We start from the raw sequence: 17639 nt of genomic DNA, 5'->3' as shown, positions 1-17639 counted from the left end.
CCCTTCAGCACCCCCTTCTCCCTTCACTATCGCTCCTGCCCCCAGCCTTCACCACGGGGGGCAGAAGGAATCACAGAACCCCTCTGCACATCTTGGACAGGTCTGTTTCTGTAGGAGCCCCCCCTACCCTTCACCTGCAGCCTCGCTGACGGTGAAGGTGGCATTGCCCAGGAACACTGTGGAGGCATCGTTGGGACCAGCAATGAAGACGGTGGCTGAAGCCCGGCTGCCGACGCGGGCGTTGTCCGAGGCATCGGCCAGTATGATCTCAAACTCCTCTTCCTCTTCGTATTCACTGTCATCGATCAGCATCACGTCACAGGTCACCGCGGTCACACCCGGCCCGAAAACAATCCGGTTCTCATCTGCCATCCCCCGGGACTTGAAATCGGAGCCAGATTCCAGCATATAAAGGCTGCTTCCCGTGGCGGATTTGGGGACGGTGTAGCAGATGGCAGACACGGTGCTGCTGGTATCCCCTAGGAAGCAACAGAAAAAAACCCCATAATTCTATGGAAATACTTTTCCTCTATTTGGTGGAGACCTCTGCCCTCTGCCACTGTCCCTCCCGTGGGGCTCCCTCCTGGCTCCACCCACCTTTCCTTTCAACAGGAGCCGAGAGGAACCCAGCGCTCTCGCTGACATGGAAAGTCCTCCTGTCGAACTGCAGTGTGGGCTCGTCCTCGGGGTCAGCGATGGTGATGGTGGCCCGGGTGACGTTCCCCAGCAGAGCATAGGCCGGCATGCTGAGCTCCACGGAAAAGCTCTCCGTGCCCTCAAAGACGTCATCATCATTGATAACGATGGTGCAGGCCTTGGTGTCCTCCCGCTCCTCAAACTGCACCTGGAAGGCAGGAAGCCGGCTGCTCTCCTTGGACCGGGGCCTGCAACTTCCTCGGTGTTTTTATCGCTTTCCATCAGCTCTTTCCTCCAGGCCTGAGGGCAGGTACGGTCAGACCGTCCCTTTCCCGGTGTCCCCAGCCTACCTGCCCCGTGTACTCCACGTAGTCCTGCTGTCCCGGCTGTGATCCGGAGCCGGCGGTGGCCGTTCCCTGCTCGGTGCGGCACAGGACGATGGCGTACTGGTTGAGGTTCCCGACCCGCCTCACGGTGACACTCACGGAGCCGGAACTCTCTCTGACCTTGTAGCTGCAGAGGGATCAAGCAGACAGAAATAACAGGCTGAGGAGCAAACTCTGTGTGTTTGTGTCATACTGAGCACCACGGACTCAGAGTGAGTGTGGCCTCCATGGAAAATCCGAGGGACACTAATAACGAGGGACTTGGGCAGAGGGCAGCTGCTCCGTGGTTTAGCCCAGCAGGCCCCTCTCCTCATGGACAGAATTTCATTCCCACGCTGTAGGGCCCAATCACACTTACCTGGTGTGTGTAAAGCTGAGGAGAGACCACTGGACGTGGAAGACATTGCCACTGACCACGTTGGGTTTGCTGTCCTTCACTAGGAACTGAAAGCTGTCCGTGGTCTCCTGAGCCTTCTCCTCATCCATCACATACCGAACGAGGCCCTGGTTCACATCCTCTGCCAGGAGGAGACATCCAGTGAGCCGACACAGAAATCCCACGGCAGTTTTATACATCACCGCAAGGATCGGGGTCTCCACAGGAAGCAGTAACCCCCTCACCTCCCCTTCCTGATGGAGGGCCCCTCAGCCCTGCAAGACTGAACTTTCCACACACTGCTCTGCACTGCTGGCTACACATCTACCGGACCTTGTGATGATCTACAACTCCTCTTTACTGTCCCAAGTCAAGTCTCCAGCTCTAACAAGTCTGGAGAACCTGGGTGTGCTACAGGACACAGGTTGGCATCTATTAAGAAATCACAGGATTTCTGTAACTGAAAGGAAAGTCCAAGGCTTATTTTCTACATACTTTGGAGACTTGCCCCTTGTCTTCTCCCTTCCCATCTTTTCTTTCCTTAACAAAGGAAGGAAAAAAGCAGCAGGACACAGCCCAGCTCCATACCCTGTGTGAAAGTGGTCACAGCCATCCCTGGTTTCAGCTTGTGCTCCACATGACCATTTCTGGGACCAGCTGTTATCTCGTAGATCAGCTGTCTGTCATCTGTGTCAGGATCTGTCGCCAGTAATTCCTTCTTAGTGATGAAGTTGGTTGCCTGGATTAAAGCCAAACCAAGGGAGTAAAACACTGGAGCTCCAGCAGTGCAAGTCTGCTTGACTGTTCACACAAAAAGCCCAACGATCCCTCTGTCAAACAGTTTTCCATGAGGGAAACTCTAGGGATGTGAAAGCACAGAGCAGTGTGAACAGACAGACACCCCACAAGGTGTTTGACAGTGCAGGAAGAATTTGAATTTTGCCTCACATCTGGTTTGTTTAATTAAAAAAATCAATGTGTGCCTCAAAGAAAAGCAAATTGAGAAGCAGCTGCCCAGCCCTACGTAGCTGGGACTAAAAGCTAGGATAAATTTTTCGGTTTCACCTGAAAACCTCTGCTCCATGTGCTGTGCTGATGCTTAGGTGAGGCATGGTTTTGCAAAAAGCATTTGCAAACAGCCTCAAGTTGAAGAACTTTCTCGGGACAGTTCAAGCTGCTCTGGGGCGCCTGCACTAGGGCCTCTTTCAAATGCCCTCATGTGGATCTGACTCAGTTCCACCACATTTTGCTTTCTCTTCTAAAAGAAAATGCCTTTAACAGTAGGAGAAAGAGAGAGAACTGAACTGCCCGAGGCTGCAGGAGTGCTTTTCCTTAAGTCAGGAATTTGAGCTGAGATAGCCACTTCTTAATACAATTTCTTACTAAAGTGTCTTCCAATCTTTTTTCTTAGGAAGAACCAAAGTGTTTCTTTGCAGTTAATGCTGGGCCCTCAGAAACAAGCCGAGAGAGACAGTGTCCTGGGGTTTTGTTTGGACTTCAGCAAAACAAAGGCACGTCACAGTGAGAAATCCCTACATCATATCCTCGGAAAGCCATGTATCTCTGCCATGGCTGCTGCAGAACATCATCAAGACTTCTCCACCATCAGCAAAGCTGAAAATATACCCTGGGGTGGAGGGATTTTCTCTATCACAAAAATAAAAATGCTGAGGGATCAGGATGTTTACCTGCGAAGCTCCTGCCACAGGAACAGCCTAAGAAACAATCCAAGCTGAGCTCGGACAGGCAGTTACCTTGCCATCCACGTGCTCCAGCCACTGCAAACCCAGGTTGGTGACAACCCTGGGTGTCCCGTCATCCACAGGGAGAATGTCCACTAGGAAGTGCTGTGGTGCTGCTGTCACGACCTGACAAAAAGTTCAGAGAGACGGACGTTACTCCGGGAGTCAGCGCCTCATCCACCCAGGCGGGTCGAGGTCTCCCTCACACCCCGTCTCCTGCCCTCACCCTCTTCCCCCCGTCCTCCACGAGGAAGAAGGGGTTGGTGCCGTCGGACACGGTGAAGGTGAAGCGGTCCCTGAGGGAGTTGCTGCCGTCGTGGCTGTAGCTGACGCGGTTCTGGTAGATGTCCCCCATGGTGAAGGTGGTGGCCTGCTGGTGGCGCTGGCCGCTGTCGCTGCTGCGCTCGATCAGGCCGTGCCGGGGCGGCTGCACCACTGTGAACGTGACCGACTCGACCTGTGCCGAGGACACGGAGTGGCAAAGCTCGGGACATGGACTCAGCACCAGGACAGGCATGTCCTTCCAGCCTGGAGAGGGACTCCCTGCCCAGACAGCTTCCCTAGCGCAGTGTCTCCAACCCGGCCTAACGCAGCCCCGCGCACCAAACTGGTTCCCCCTGAGCCCTGCCCTGTCTTCATCCCTCTCCCAAAGTGGCTCTCTACAAATCATCACACCAAACTACTGGTTTGGATGGTCTGAGACGGTTCCCACCCCTATGACAGCTCTGTGAACACAAGAGCAGCCCCCCCCATCCTGCAGCTGTTCCAGGCAACGTGCCCCTTGCCACTGCTGATGGTGCAGAAGCAGCAAAAAACCTTAGGGGAGGATTTTGGCTAAGGGCAGTAAGAGGCAGCCAGGAGAGCTCTTGCTGCAGGGAAGTAGCAGTGAAGTAGAGCCAGCCCTTCAGCCAGACTTGGGAGGTGGAAACGTCCTTTTCATCCATGCTAGGTCATTTTCATCCATCCTTGGTAAATTCAGTGTCAAGGCCAGGCCTGTCTTTAAACACAAGCCCATTTTCCTGACAGCCCAGATGTGCAGCAGGAGAGGGGAGGGAGGAGGCAAGGGGAAGTCCTGCCTTACCTCTGTGTCAGCATCTGTTGCTTTAAGCTCAAACTCGGTGATGGTTTTTCTCACCCCTTCCTGAACTGTCATCCCAAGGCTTTGCACTATGGGTAAGGAGTCATCCACAGGGTTTATGGTGATGTCAAATGTCTGGCTCACCTGGAATAGCAGGAAAAACCTCTTGTGATGAATTCAGCCCTCCAAGAGTACAACTCCACTGCAAGACCACAGTGATCCCCAGTTCGGGTCACTTATTTCAGCCTTGTCTAGTGAGCACATCTGAGCTTCTAAGCCCAGATCATGTGAACATGACCTTTTCTATCCCTCCCCACTAATTAAGTCTCCCTCATTCTGTGGTATTTATGAGCATCCACTTTCCCTCCCTCTCTCATTCTACTTTGCCCCTCTCCCTCTATGTGCAGCTATGATTTTCCTCTTTCAGAAAGCAGGAAGGAGACATTTCCCAAGGGTCTGACTGTCGTCACTACGTCGTCAGTGCACTGGATCAAAGCTGAGCTCCAGGAGCAATTGGCAAGCAGCTGAAAACCAGACATTCAGATCTTGGTAAACCAGTCTCGTGAGGCTGCAGCACAGGTGGCTCCCTGTTCCCTGCATGGGGCTCGCTGCTTTCCCTGTGGGATGTAGGAATTCTCACAGCACAATTAAGAGCAGCCCCCTCTGTTCTTACTTGGGCAAAGGCCACGCTGGGACTCACCTCATTCATCCCATCAGACACAGAAAAGGTGAAGGCATCCATGTGCTTTTCCATGTCACTGGTGTGGACGTACTGGATGCTGCGAGAGGCCAAGTCTGCCTGGCTGAAGGAATTAATTCTCACCCCTGGAAAAAGAATAATAGGGAAAACCGTGTAATAGAAAGAACAACGCAGGGAAAAACTATAGGCAGCTGGACATATCTGTCCCATGAACCTCAGCTGAGCCAGAGTTTCAGCTGGCACAGAGCCTCCTGAAAACTCCTTCTGCAAAATCAAGTCCAGCCTTTTTCCCAGACTTACAATCTTAAGAAGGCACCTCACACTGTCAGGACACCCTGTTAGGGATGGGCCTCTGGGGGCTGAGGGGCAGAGAAGCTGGGAGAAAAATGGCTCCTGTAACACTTGGATTGTCACTGCTGGGCAGGACTAACCCAACCATGGCAACACTGAGTATGAGTTAAAGGTCTCCTGGCCTCCCAGCAGTTTTCCAAAGTGCCTTCCAAGTCTCCGCTCTCTCTACCCTTCCTTGTACCCCTGCATTTAGAAAGACTAAGGCCCATTTACACCAGTGATTTATAGTGACATCTTTACAGGCCATTAGGTGTGACACAGCCACAGAAAGGGACATGACAAGCATTTTAAAAAGCACTTGAGCTTTTTAACTGTCACTGCTGTGTTTGACAGTTTTACTGCTGTTAACAACAACAAACACCCTGACAAAAAGTTTGCCACCAATCTATCACCCGAAATGGCTACTGACAAGTATTGGCCACACTACAAAAGATATCAGGATCTGGTACAAATAAATGAGCCAAACCAGAATGATCAGCCAAGATTTCCTCAGAGCTCATTAGCTTTAAAGGTTTGAGTTCTCTTTTGAACACTCCAGTACTCTCTCCTTAGGTTTAGGTCATTCAAATCACGAGAACAACTCTTTCCCAGTCTGCGACTCTCTATCTTTCTCGGTCCATCACAGGCAGGAAAAAGCACAGAAATCAGAATCATCACATTTTAAATAACAGGAGGAATAAAATCCTTAACCCAGGTCTCCAAAGTACAAGATTCACTGTTTAGTTTGCAATTCAGACAAAAATATTGCAAGTTTTTAATTTACTCTCAGCAGGGGGTTTGCTTATTATAACTTTCATTCATTATTCCTGCCCTTTCAACATGAGAGGATGAGGCAAACCACACATTAAAACTTAGCTGTACAGGGACTGTCTGTATCTTGAAAACACACACAGCAGATAGTTCCACTTTAATCTCATGTTAATGAGAAATCTAATGCTAAGAAGAAATATAATCTTAGATGAGTATAATTAAATCAGAAGAGCATATTATATGACAGCAGAGATTTAGATTAATTCATCAGAGAGAGGCAGCACACTCACACTGTCAGCAGGCACAGAAGGTAGCTCTAAAATTCAGATCACATTTGCAGGAGTTCCACCAGATTGATCAACCCCCCTCTCTGAAGGACCAGAATTCATTATCCAGCATATCCATCACACCCCAACGGAGCTTCCTTTTAAACTAACTCAGTGGATAGTTCTCTTCCTCTCTCCAAAGCACAGCTAGGGAATGAAGCTGGTTTTTAGGGATCAAGGAACATACTGGCCAAGAGGGGGAGAGAAAACAAGATATCTGTTCCCCAAGGTGGGCTCTGTTTCCATGGACATTAAGGGATGGATTCTCTGGGGCGCTGAAAGCTTTCCTGTCATGCAGAAGCAGGAACAGGGGCATAAATTCTCCCAAAGGCTGAATAAATCCTCACCTGTGATTCTCAGGCTGCCTTGCCTCTGCTCACCTTATTCTCCAACTCTATGGGCTAATGACTACTTGATTCTTAATGGGAAACAGAATTCTGTGCTGCAGCCTCCAAGCACATTTTTCCCCGCAGTGAAGCTTTAGGGGTCAAAAGCCTTGCTGCTCCAAGGACCCAAGGGAGTAAAACACTTCCCTGCTCACCTGGGGAAGCCACGTGCTCCAGGTGCCCCAGCTGTGGCTGTCGGGTGACCTTGTACTGGAGCTGGGTGGGTTCACTGTCCTGGTCAGTGGCCGAGAGCTGGAGGGTTGTGATTGTCTTCGCTGAGTTCTCATCCAACACCAGCCCTTTGTTAGTGACGATGGAGGGGGGAAATCTGTCCTCTGGAAGGGTTAAATACAAAGGTGAGTTAGGAGACAGTCACCCTCCTTCCCTTGGTGTTATTCATATCAAGTACTTGTGCTCAAGCAAAAGACAACACACACACAAATGTTTTGATAATTCCGAAACAGGAACTTTGGATCTTGGCATTAATTGAGGGGATGGCCACGTTAGAATGCCTAAAAGACAATCTAAACTGCACAAAGATATTAAGGGGAATTTTTCTACCTGTTCAGTGAGTTTGTTACAAGTCTGAGAACTAATCCTTACACCCACAAACTCTCCCCATGTCCCTCACTTCAAAGGCCTTTGAACTGACAGAGCATCAAAACTCCGCCTCAAGAACTACATCTTCACTTGCCATACATGTGGGATGGGAATCTGTGAAGTCCTGGGCTCTGCAGCAAAGAGAACATAACTTCAGCACTGTCTTTTACCTAATACATGGATATGGAAAACCTGGTCTGTCAGTTTGTTGCCGTCTGCATCGATCACATCGAAGGTAAAGGGGAAATTTCCGCCGGGATCCCCTTTCTTGTGGCCGTAAACCACTTGCCCTGGAGAGAGAGACAGGAGAAAAGAGGTGGTTTATTACAGGCTGCATCATTTCATTTGTAGTTTGGAAGCAGGCACCATCAGCTGAGGGACTTTGGGGCTGGACAGAGCGCCTGGATTTGGGTTTCATTACCTTCTCTCTTTATTCTTTTTCCCTGCTGAGAGAGATTTCTTAACATTTGCTTAATGATACGTTTCTCTGCTCTGCTCTAACAGCCTTACTGAACTTTTTTCCCTTTCTCTTCCCTGCTTAAGGTCATCCTCTCCCTCTCATAAGGATCATAGAATCATAGGCTACCTCAAGTTGGAAGGGACCCATAAATGTCCAACTCCCTGCTCCTTGCAGGACTGCCTAAACCAGCCACATATATTTGCACTGACTATCTAAAATCCAGCACTCTCACCTTTGTTTATATCAGCCTGGGTGAAACTTTTGACAGGTCCTTTGGCAGAGATCTGGACTGGGTTATCAGCTTTGCTCAGCTGCAGACGGCCCCTGCTGGGATCCCTCCTCAGGACAAATCTAAGTGTCGAGTCCCCTGAATAACCAGCTGCTGCCTTCAAGTGCTGAGCTGTGAGTGGAGCTGCAGAGCCTGGACCAGGGAAAGAAGCGCACAGTCAGCTTCAGCCAGCCCAGCAAAGCAACTGGTTTAGACTGGACCATCCAGCACTACCGAGCAACACCATTCTCCTCGTACCAGCTGGGAGCTGCAGGTCCCTGTTGACAGCTAACGTGGGTGGCTGCTTCTTGGGCAGCTCCATGGAGAATTCCAGCCTCCCTGCCTGTGTGTAGAGCCCATCCGTGACGGAGAAGCCAAACTCATCTGTCTGTGCTGCTGCACCGCTCTGGGTATAAATGATCAGCTCATCCAGAATGTCCTGGTAGGTGAAGGAAGAGCCCCTGGACAGCACATGCCCACGCTCCGGGGGCTCCGCCGGGCTCTGTCTCCTGCGGAGGTGACCTGGGAAACAACAGACGGATCAAAATGATGGGAATAAGGCAGCCTGCTGGGGACATTAGCCTTCACTGACACCCTGCCTGGCTTTGACACTGCAGGGTAATGCTACCTAGAAGAGGAAAGGGGGGAACACACAGGGAACTTCCCAGGGAAATGCATGAAGCCCCCCTTTCTCCTCCCCCAAAGAGTGAGGGACAACTCTCAAACAGGGCTGTTCTGAAGTACAATCCCATGGCTGCTGGTCCAAATGTGCTTTATCCAACATGCCAGGCTCCTCTCTCACATTGGGGCCTGTTACACACACAAGTATGAAGACAGATAGACGCTGACACAAAAAGACTCCCTCTCCCTCACCTCCTCAGCTTGTCAGGACGTACCATGCTCAGGACTTTGGTTCACCACGATGACCAGCTCACTGTTCTGGGTGTCCAAGTCCTGCAGGTTGAGGGAGGCATTGGTGACAACCACTCCTGAGCTCCCCTGCACCCGGACAGGCTCCAGCACCATCTTGGGGGGCTCATCGTTCTGTCTCTGCACAAAGACACACAGTCAAAAAAGGGAAATGAACACAGGGAAAAGACCCACCTGAATGAAATACAAGTTCCCAAATGACAGTACTGGTGCTGACATCACCAGTCTGTCCAAATCTAGCCATAGTCTAGCAAAGTTTGCACTTGAAAAGCGTCTGTGTGAAAGGAGAGGGCTCTGGCAGCCAGCGAGCACGGGCGTACCTGGATCGTGATGTTGATGCTCTGCACCTCAGACTGGCTGAAGCCATCGCTCACATAAAAGCTGAAAACATCACTCGTGGGCTCAATGCTTTCATGGACACTCTGGAAGTAGTAAATGCTGTTCTCCAGAACATCTTGAAGGGAAAAGGATGCGTCTGTGGTGCCAGCAGACTCACTCTGTGGGCCAAAACTCTCACCTGCAAACCAGAATATCACTAGTGAAGGGGTGTTCTGATGAACTAAAGTCACTGATAAACTAAACGTAAAAGCAGCAGGATTAGGAGAAGAATGACACATAGTGAAGGCTGCAGAAGGATGGATGTTACTTCCTACAACATGGATTTCCACATCTTTAAGGAAAGCAAACTCTGCTGCATTGGAGTGGAAGCTGCAGTTTTTGGGCACAAGTGACCCCATCCACGGGATATGACTGGTATGATCCTGTTAGGGCTACAAACCAGCCAGGGGGAAGAGGAGAGAGGCAAGCAGTTTACCTGTCTTGGTGTTTTGGATGTAGCCATACATAGGCAGAGTGACAACCGTGACCCTCAGGTCTTCCTTGGCAGCAGTATCATAACCAGCAGTTAAATGGTGACCAGCCAGCAGTGGGATCCTGCCCCCCTCATCCACCTGGAAAGCAAGAGCACACAACACAAAGCCTTACTGAACAAGGCTGCCTCCATGGAACAGGCTTGCCCAGGTTCTGGAGTGCTGTCCCATCCTCCCCTAGATCTGTCAGGCAGGAAATCAGCTGGGAGGTGAGGTGAGATGGGAAGAACAAAGCCTGCCTGGCCCCCAGGAGGAGCCTGTGAGGGCTTCATCAGGGCAGGAAGAGAACTGGCAGAGTCACTCCGACCTCTTGGAAGGCAAGAAAATGCATTTCTGACTGAGAGAGCCTTTTGAAGGCAAGGGAGGGGGAATGCAAATCTTCAAAAGGCTTCAATAAGGAGTGTGAAATGCTGTGTGTCAGTCCAAAGCACCAGGTGTTTTCAGACTTTACACACAGGCTGGTGAAATAAGGGACAAAATATTGGACAGGGATAAATCAGACTTGTTCCACTGATATCAACAGGACACTCTAGGGAGAACCAGCTCCTGACTAGGTGTAAGCAGAGGAGATTCAGAAATGCAGGTGGACTGTCAGCGTCCTCTGGCCTCCAAGTGATTTGTTAACCCTTTGCATTCACAGCATTGTATGTGCAGCACCCTATTTTTTCAGCGATTTCCCCTCGGTCCAGGAAAACTGCCCAATTCCTCACTTTGAAGCCATTTTTCTCCCTGTTTCCAGTATCCTGGGCAGCCACTCACAGTGATGTGGTCAGCAAAAGCAATGAGTGAAGGCAGGGTGTGGGCAGGTGTGATAGTGATGGTGAACATCTGCCTGTCCAGCCGGTTGTCATCAGCATCAAGAACAGCGAAGTGGAAGATGTCCGTAACGGGCTGATTGCTGGTCTCAAACGTGGTGGAGTAGCTGTGGAATCAAACACAGCCCAGGTCAGGGAGTCCCACTGACAGTCAGGAAACTACACCCTGTCCCTGTAGTCAGAGGTGAGCACACACCTCGCGGAAGAGAGGTGGTATCTCAGTTCCCAACCCTCCCTCATGTTCATTCCCTGAATTCTTTTAAATCACTGCTTTAGGTGTTGCCTACCTCAAGTGTCACCATGACATCACAGACACAGAAAAAAATCCCCCTAATTTGAAGCTACAACAAGTATTGGCATTTCAGACATGCAGAAACACGTAATTCTGCACTTGGAAAATGCTCTTATCCATAATCCCAGAGGATACAACAGACAACAAAGGGGGAAATACCTTTGAAACACTGCACTAACATAACATAGCCCAGAGATCCCTGGGGAAGACCCACAGAGCTTTTAATTGGCATGGCTTGAAGGAGAATAGCTCTCTTTGCTACCTGATCCTCTGGCTGTTGATGTCTTCCATGGTGAAATTATAAACCTTGGAAAGCTCTTCATTGTGGGAGCCCGACATCTGTAAGAGGGTTCCATATGCAGGCAGAGATATCAACTGGATTCTTATCTCTGAGTCAGGAGAACTGTTGTCCTAAAACATGAAGGAACAAACCAAATCAAAACAGGGAAAATTAGCCATTGCTTTCCTCCACTAAAAATGGAAGGAGGAACAAGTGTTTTGCAGGGAACTGTATCTGCCTAGCTGGGTCAGATCCATGGATGAATATTAAATGAAGCTCTCCTGATGAGAAGAGTCAAATGGGTTGACATTTTCAAACTCTACCACAAAATGTATTTTCATTTTCTCTCAGCTCAGAGAGGTTTTCTTTGTTCCCTGGTATCACATCAACACAGTCTCCCGGACACAAACCTGGTATTTTCATTTTCAAAGTACTTCACGCTAAAATAAAAGCTGATTTTGCCTCTTTTCAACTACATTAAGTACAACCACCTCTATGATATCACAGTTCATCTTTCCTGAGAAGAGTTTTTGCTGGTTGGCTGAAAAATGAGACCCTAGCAGAAATCACCATATGGGTCAGGAATGAAATCCTCTTTTCCCTAACTGTCCTCTTACTGAGACTAAACCTGAATAACCCTCTTGTCAGCCTTCCTCTTTAAGAGGAGAACAGGACAGACTCCAGACTTTTATCCAGAGTGATCCCTTGGAAAAAAACATCCCCAATCATCTCTCTGACAGCCACCACCTCAGATCTCTCCAGCCTCACACCCGCACTGCAATCTCAGACCCAAACCCCACTGCTAATGCACTGGCTGCCAAATCATCTGCGAGGAGTAAAGCACCTTTCCTGGGAATGTCACCAGCAGGATAACTCTTGCACAGCACACAACCCCTGGGACCAACTCAAGCCACCAAGCCGTGCAGCATCTTGGCTTGCTTAATCCTTCCCCCTTCAAATCTGCCCAGAAAAAAAAACCAGGCAATTTTGGAAGGTGGGTGAGGGGGCTGAAATTTTCACAGGATTAACACTTAGCAAATCCATGTGCTTTATTAGCAAGTCCGTTTGACAGAAAAATCTGGGATTAACTCTGTTCTCATGTTCAGCATGGCAGTTCACCTCTGTTACAGTCAAACGGGGATAGCCTTAAATCCCTGTGGGATGAAAGGGTCTGTTATTCCCCTTTTGGCAGCAGTGAAAACTCGGGCTCTCTACGCAGAATCCACGCTGACAGCAGGGAGGTGTGTGGTGAAGGGGCTATGAGGGACAAGGGAAGGGAGACTGGTGGCATTCCCTGGGCTCAGGAAGAGATAAAAACTTACAGTGTAAGCGAGGTGCAGCCGAGAGAGAGTCACGGAGCTTTTACTGGCCACGGTGACGGCCAGCAAGCAGCCTGGGACCAGCTGCGGGCCGTTGGTGTCCAGCAGGGACACTTCCACCCTCAGCACCGTGGTGACAGTGGTGACACCGTCGGTGACGGAGATTTCCATGCTGTCCTCTGCTGCTGCTGAGCCATCGTGCACGTACTGCAGCGCGTTCCGAGTGACGTCCTCGTAGGTGAAGGCGTCGCCTTCCCAAAAGCAAACAGCACAAGTCAGGAAGACTCTGTTCAGAGCAGGAATCCAATCTGAATGACCTAAGGCCCCAATTTAGCAGAAGACTTAATCACGTACTAAACTGGCATTTAATCCCATCCTAACAGGGCCGTGAGTTATGAGGACATTTATTAAGGAGCCGGTAGGGCAGAGGAAAAGCTGTTAACTTCCCAGTTCCACAGACACGGCGACTCCTCCAGATTCTCAGGGAGGGCACCCATCCTCCTTTCTTCCCAGCTGATTTCTGAGCTCATAGCTAGATAGGGCTTCCCTATGGATGCATCCATATCTGTCAGGGGTATCTGACTCTACTCCTGGTCAACTAACTCAGCCATGTGGACAGGCACACACTTGCACTGAGGCAAACTCCTACTCAACTCACCCGCTCTCATGAGCTCCTGCACTCCTGCACTGTACTTGAGCACAATGCCATGATGGGGAGGCTTCACCAGCTCAAAGAAAAGACCCTCGGGAGCTGTATCCGTGTCGCTCACAGCCAACTGGATCCCTGTGCCGGGGAAAGAGAGCGTGGCTTCAGCTTCCTCAGACACTACACTGGGAATATCCCTCAGGGTTTGTGAGGTGTTATTGTGATTGGAGCCAAAAACCATGTAATTCAGTCAGTACATGACAAGTAAAATAATTCTGGAGCTGCCCTAGGCCAAGAGCTGCTGGTTTCATGGAAATAATTAGTCTCCTGATGATGCCCATATTGCTACTGTGGCTCACAAGTGACCCCTGTGCAAACCCTCAGCTTAAGAGAGACACGTGCACATGTTCATAGAGCAGGGGGGTAATCTACAAACCCCCAGAGAACCTCCTGACACGAGCAGCAGTGGTTCATCCCAAACAACCTTGCTCCCCACTCACCGATGGCGGTTCTGCCCCCCTGGCTGACCTCCAGGAACGGCGCCGCGATCTGGAAGACCGGAGGCTGCTGCTCCGCAGAGAGCAGGTGAATGACAAACACCATCTCTGGGGTTGTGTGTTCTCCACCAGACACTGCACACAGACAGAAACCACGGCTGAGTGTTTTAGGGATGGGTTTGCAGGGACTTTCACGTGGGAAATGCACCTTTCTGTACAAAACCACCACCCGACATCGCTGATTTCTCTCCCACCTTTCCAAGCCACACCTTTGTCTATGGACACACAGTTCACACCTGCCAAGAGCATTTATCTTTGCCCCTAACTCAACTCTTCTAAAACTTCTGAAAGTCTGTGTGTTTACATCCCGTCTTCCACAGATCTATTAGATGTGCTCCTAAGTCAGAACACGGACTCCATCTTGCTGGTGGAAGCCAGAAACCATATGGAAAGGGAAGGATGTGTTAAACAAGCAAGCAGCTTATCATGGGAATTTAATTGCAGATATGTCTCCATGCTGTATTAAAAAAAACAACAGCATAAAACTCCTTGTTCGCACAGGGGGGAAACAGGAATGAATCAGGCTTTTAGGATGGATCCCAGGAAACCACTGGAAAAAGATGTCTCTACTAAAGCTGCAGCTCAGCTTCTATAAAACACTGCTGGGACTCAGATGAATTAATATTCCCCAGGTATGTGTTTTTCCAGAAAATTCCTACTGAGCACCCATAGGTGTGCCTGCAGTAGAAGAAAGGCCAGGGAGCAGCAGTCAACTGGAAGGGCAGATGGATAAAAAGTGCAAGTGGTTCACATACCTGTGAATCGGAAGTTCACGGACTCTGGGAGACCTGACAGGACAAAACACAAGCACAGAGTCACTGCGGGTAGGACAGGAAAGCACCTACTGACGTAGGATTCGGAGACTTTTGGAGAGAGCAAGTGCTGACATTCAGCCAGACAGGAGCCTCTCCTCCCCAAGGAGGAACAGCAGCAGTCCAGCTCCCTGTAGGCCCTACAAGGAACACAGGGAGCCTCACCTGCGAAGGAGAAGGCGATGATCTCCCTGAGGTGAGGAGCTGCGGTCGGCGGGCGATAGGCAATCTTGCCGTGGTTTATGTCTGCCTGGGTGAAATACCTGACAGGGGACAGAGGCCTGTCCCTGTGCTCCACGATACCTACGGAGGCAGAGAGACCAGCGTGAACAGGAGGAAGCCACTTAGTTCCACGGCTGCAAGTGGGGTTAAGGAAGGAGGTGTTTGGAAGCCAAGGAAGGAGGCTGAACAGATTAACAGGTGCCTCCACAGAGTGATGCTCGAGGGGAAAAATGCGCTGTGCTCAGGAAACATGGTTTTCTGCCATGTTCTGAACAGGGTCACTTGCCTTGGCCAGGAAGAAGAGGGACAGTCACGTTGAACAGGATTTTCTCACTGGGAACCTCTGGGTCTACAAAGGAGAGGTGATGGGGCTCAATCACTGTCACACGGTCCTCCAGCACCTCAATAAACACATTAGACCAAGAGCATCAAGGCCAGAGACAAGGAAAGGTTCACCCAAAAATGCATTGAAAGAGAATTGCTGAAGTTAAATATAAGACAATCTTTGAATGTAAAGGCCTAGTTTTTAACCCCAAAGCTAACACCCTGTCCCCTGCAGATGTACAACCTCCAAACTCACAGCTGGGCAGGTTTCTCTTCTGACCTAGAGCAACTAAAAAGAGAGAAAGGAAAACCTAGTTTGATCAAAACCTCCCTGGACAAAGACGTAAGTCATTGCCTACACAGTTTTCTGGTATAGTCTGATGCAGCTGGACTTGATTTTCTTTTAAGAGTAATTCTAAAAATGACTCAGCCCTTTCACTGGAATAGAGAGAAGCTTTCCCCCCTTTGTTTTAAACCTGTCTAAAACTGCTCTGATCCTTCCATAACAGGATTATTATGAGCCAAAGGCAGGCAAGACATTACAGGAATTAGGGTGCTGCATGAAAAGACTTAGGTGCCCAAAAGCACTTAATTTGCATGTGTTCATGAACCTTAATCCTGCAGAATTAACAGCTCCAAGAAGTCACTGAATTAAACAGCTCAGTGGGTATGAAAAGCATCCAGCTCATTTCATAATCCTGAGCAAAATAGGGAGAAAACGAGCTAAATTAAGGATACAGGCAATTAATTAATCTGCTTTGGAACATGAAAGGTTAAGGAACAGGAATAAAATCCTTTCACCAACACGGGGGGAACAGGTAACTTGAAGAAAAAACAGTATCTATGTTATGTCCAGTTTAACCACCAAATAGTCACCAAACTTTTTCTGACCTTTCCCAGCAGGACAAGTCAAGACTAGAAGGATGGGAAGACTTCGCATATTGGAAGTCTAATTCTGAAGGAGGCTGAAGACAAATGAACAGAACTCCATCACATTGAGGCAAGGAAGCGCAATTTTATGATGGAAAGATTTAAGGTAATGGTTGCTTCCCAGTTGCCTCCAAAGCCTATTTGTCTCTCCCGAAGGCAGGACTCTCAGGTGGTGAGGTAAAGTGTATTTTATGGCCCTATTGAATTTTGTGGTGTGTAATTAGCTATAAAACCCAGCTCCTCGTGGCTCTGCCAGACATCTCTCCCATCAATTTCGTCAATAATGACAACAACAGAAAGTCAGGAGCAGAAAGATACATTGCTCCAAGTAGCAGTCTGAGCATGTTTTATCACCATGGGAAAGGTCACTGCTATTTTAAACCTTGACAAGGCCATTGTGCCATGGAGTTTTCACTCATCCCTCTCCCATCACCTCCTTCGGCCTTTCCTGGTCCTGTCTGGCAGGCAGGAGACAGCAGGAGTAGAAGGGAAGGCTGGACTTCACCCACATGTGATGGGGACATGTGGAGAAGGCTTACCCCAAAGTCTGAGCCTACAAAATCAACTTTAAACTTCAAGATCACCTTTTCCATTGACACAGTCTAGACATTCATCACTTTTAATACTGAGTTTTTCAACGTTCCATGTTATTTTCTCCACCCTCCCCACCATTTACTCTTCTAACCTTTACTGTTTTCCCATTCCTACTCCAGCTGTCTGGTGTATCACTTACAGCCATGTGCAAAGAGGAGCCCAGGGAAAGCTGAGGTGCTCTGGGTGTCTGGGGCAGAACAGCAACATTGAACACGTGGCTTTCCAAGGTGGTTTGTGGACTGGCAGAGCTGGACACCTGGAAAGGAAAGATCATGTGAATGGATACCTGACAGAACACCCCTGCACTTCATACTTCCCCTCTCCTTTCCTCCTGCTCTGGGAAGGCAAAGAGACACCTTCCGTTTTCTGCTTCCCCCAGTTCCTACCACAGATTTCCTGAGTTTTACTCCAACCGCCTGTGCAGCTTAGTGGAACCTTTCATCCCAGGAACAGCAAAAATAGTGGCTTCTTAAACCTTCCTCCTCCCCTCAAAATGAGATTGTGCTGACAAAGGTGAAAATAACTGGTCTTTTAATAGTGGCACCGTCTTGGCAGTGGCTCCCTGTGATCCCAACAGCTTCCACGACAGGCTGTGTTTCACAGACTCACAAACATTTTCCATACACCACTATAACACCAAAAGTGAAGGCAAGGGTACCTAACTCATAATTGCAGGTCTGCAGTGAAGACATATAAAGCAAATGTTATTAAATTGCTAAAAATTCAGAGGACCAGAAACATTCCCTAGAGATGAGCCTGCACATGTTCCCAGCAGTCCTGAGGTGAGGTAGACAAAGAAATACAGCTCCCTTCGTGAAGCTCCATTTCAAGAAAACGCATAAAAATACATGTTGTGATTAAATGAACGACACGATTTTAGCCATTTGCTGCACGTGCTCTGTCACACTACTGATGAAAGCAACGTGTTGGCCCTTTCTGAGGTGCCCCAACCCAGGGCTCAAGGCTTGGACAGGTGTGCCACGGCGTCCC

The 17639-nt window shown here is 49.3% G+C and overlaps 1 protein-coding gene across 1 annotated transcript in view; it reads right to left on the bottom strand.

Annotated features, from left to right (window-relative positions):
- Positions 1 to 123: 123 nt before the first annotated feature.
- The window catches only part of FRAS1 (Fraser extracellular matrix complex subunit 1), an 88238-nt gene continuing 70722 nt past the window's right edge, over positions 124 to 17639 (bottom strand). The window contains exons 31-55 of the mRNA XM_032686713.1: positions 16789 to 16905; positions 15088 to 15202; positions 14745 to 14882; positions 14523 to 14555; positions 13711 to 13842; positions 13223 to 13348; positions 12568 to 12815; positions 11228 to 11376; positions 10618 to 10780; positions 9804 to 9939; positions 9310 to 9506; positions 8956 to 9109; positions 8318 to 8581; positions 8024 to 8212; positions 7502 to 7621; positions 6887 to 7066; positions 4919 to 5043; positions 4222 to 4362; positions 3367 to 3597; positions 3153 to 3266; positions 1987 to 2137; positions 1381 to 1540; positions 987 to 1149; positions 598 to 844; positions 124 to 479 (exon numbers count right to left, since the gene is read on the bottom strand). Of these exons, the coding sequence (XP_032542604.1) occupies positions 124 to 479; positions 598 to 844; positions 987 to 1149; positions 1381 to 1540; positions 1987 to 2137; positions 3153 to 3266; positions 3367 to 3597; positions 4222 to 4362; positions 4919 to 5043; positions 6887 to 7066; positions 7502 to 7621; positions 8024 to 8212; positions 8318 to 8581; positions 8956 to 9109; positions 9310 to 9506; positions 9804 to 9939; positions 10618 to 10780; positions 11228 to 11376; positions 12568 to 12815; positions 13223 to 13348; positions 13711 to 13842; positions 14523 to 14555; positions 14745 to 14882; positions 15088 to 15202; positions 16789 to 16905 (4149 nt within the window). The remainder of the gene's footprint in view (positions 480 to 597; positions 845 to 986; positions 1150 to 1380; positions 1541 to 1986; positions 2138 to 3152; positions 3267 to 3366; positions 3598 to 4221; positions 4363 to 4918; positions 5044 to 6886; positions 7067 to 7501; positions 7622 to 8023; positions 8213 to 8317; positions 8582 to 8955; positions 9110 to 9309; positions 9507 to 9803; positions 9940 to 10617; positions 10781 to 11227; positions 11377 to 12567; positions 12816 to 13222; positions 13349 to 13710; positions 13843 to 14522; positions 14556 to 14744; positions 14883 to 15087; positions 15203 to 16788; positions 16906 to 17639) is intronic.

The sequence above is a fragment of the Chiroxiphia lanceolata genome, chromosome 4, assembly GCF_009829145.1.
Source record: "Chiroxiphia lanceolata isolate bChiLan1 chromosome 4, bChiLan1.pri, whole genome shotgun sequence".
NCBI lineage: Eukaryota > Metazoa > Chordata > Aves > Passeriformes > Pipridae > Chiroxiphia > Chiroxiphia lanceolata.
The sequence above is the reverse complement of the archived record's forward strand: the minus strand, read 5'-3'. Positions and strand labels throughout refer to the sequence as shown.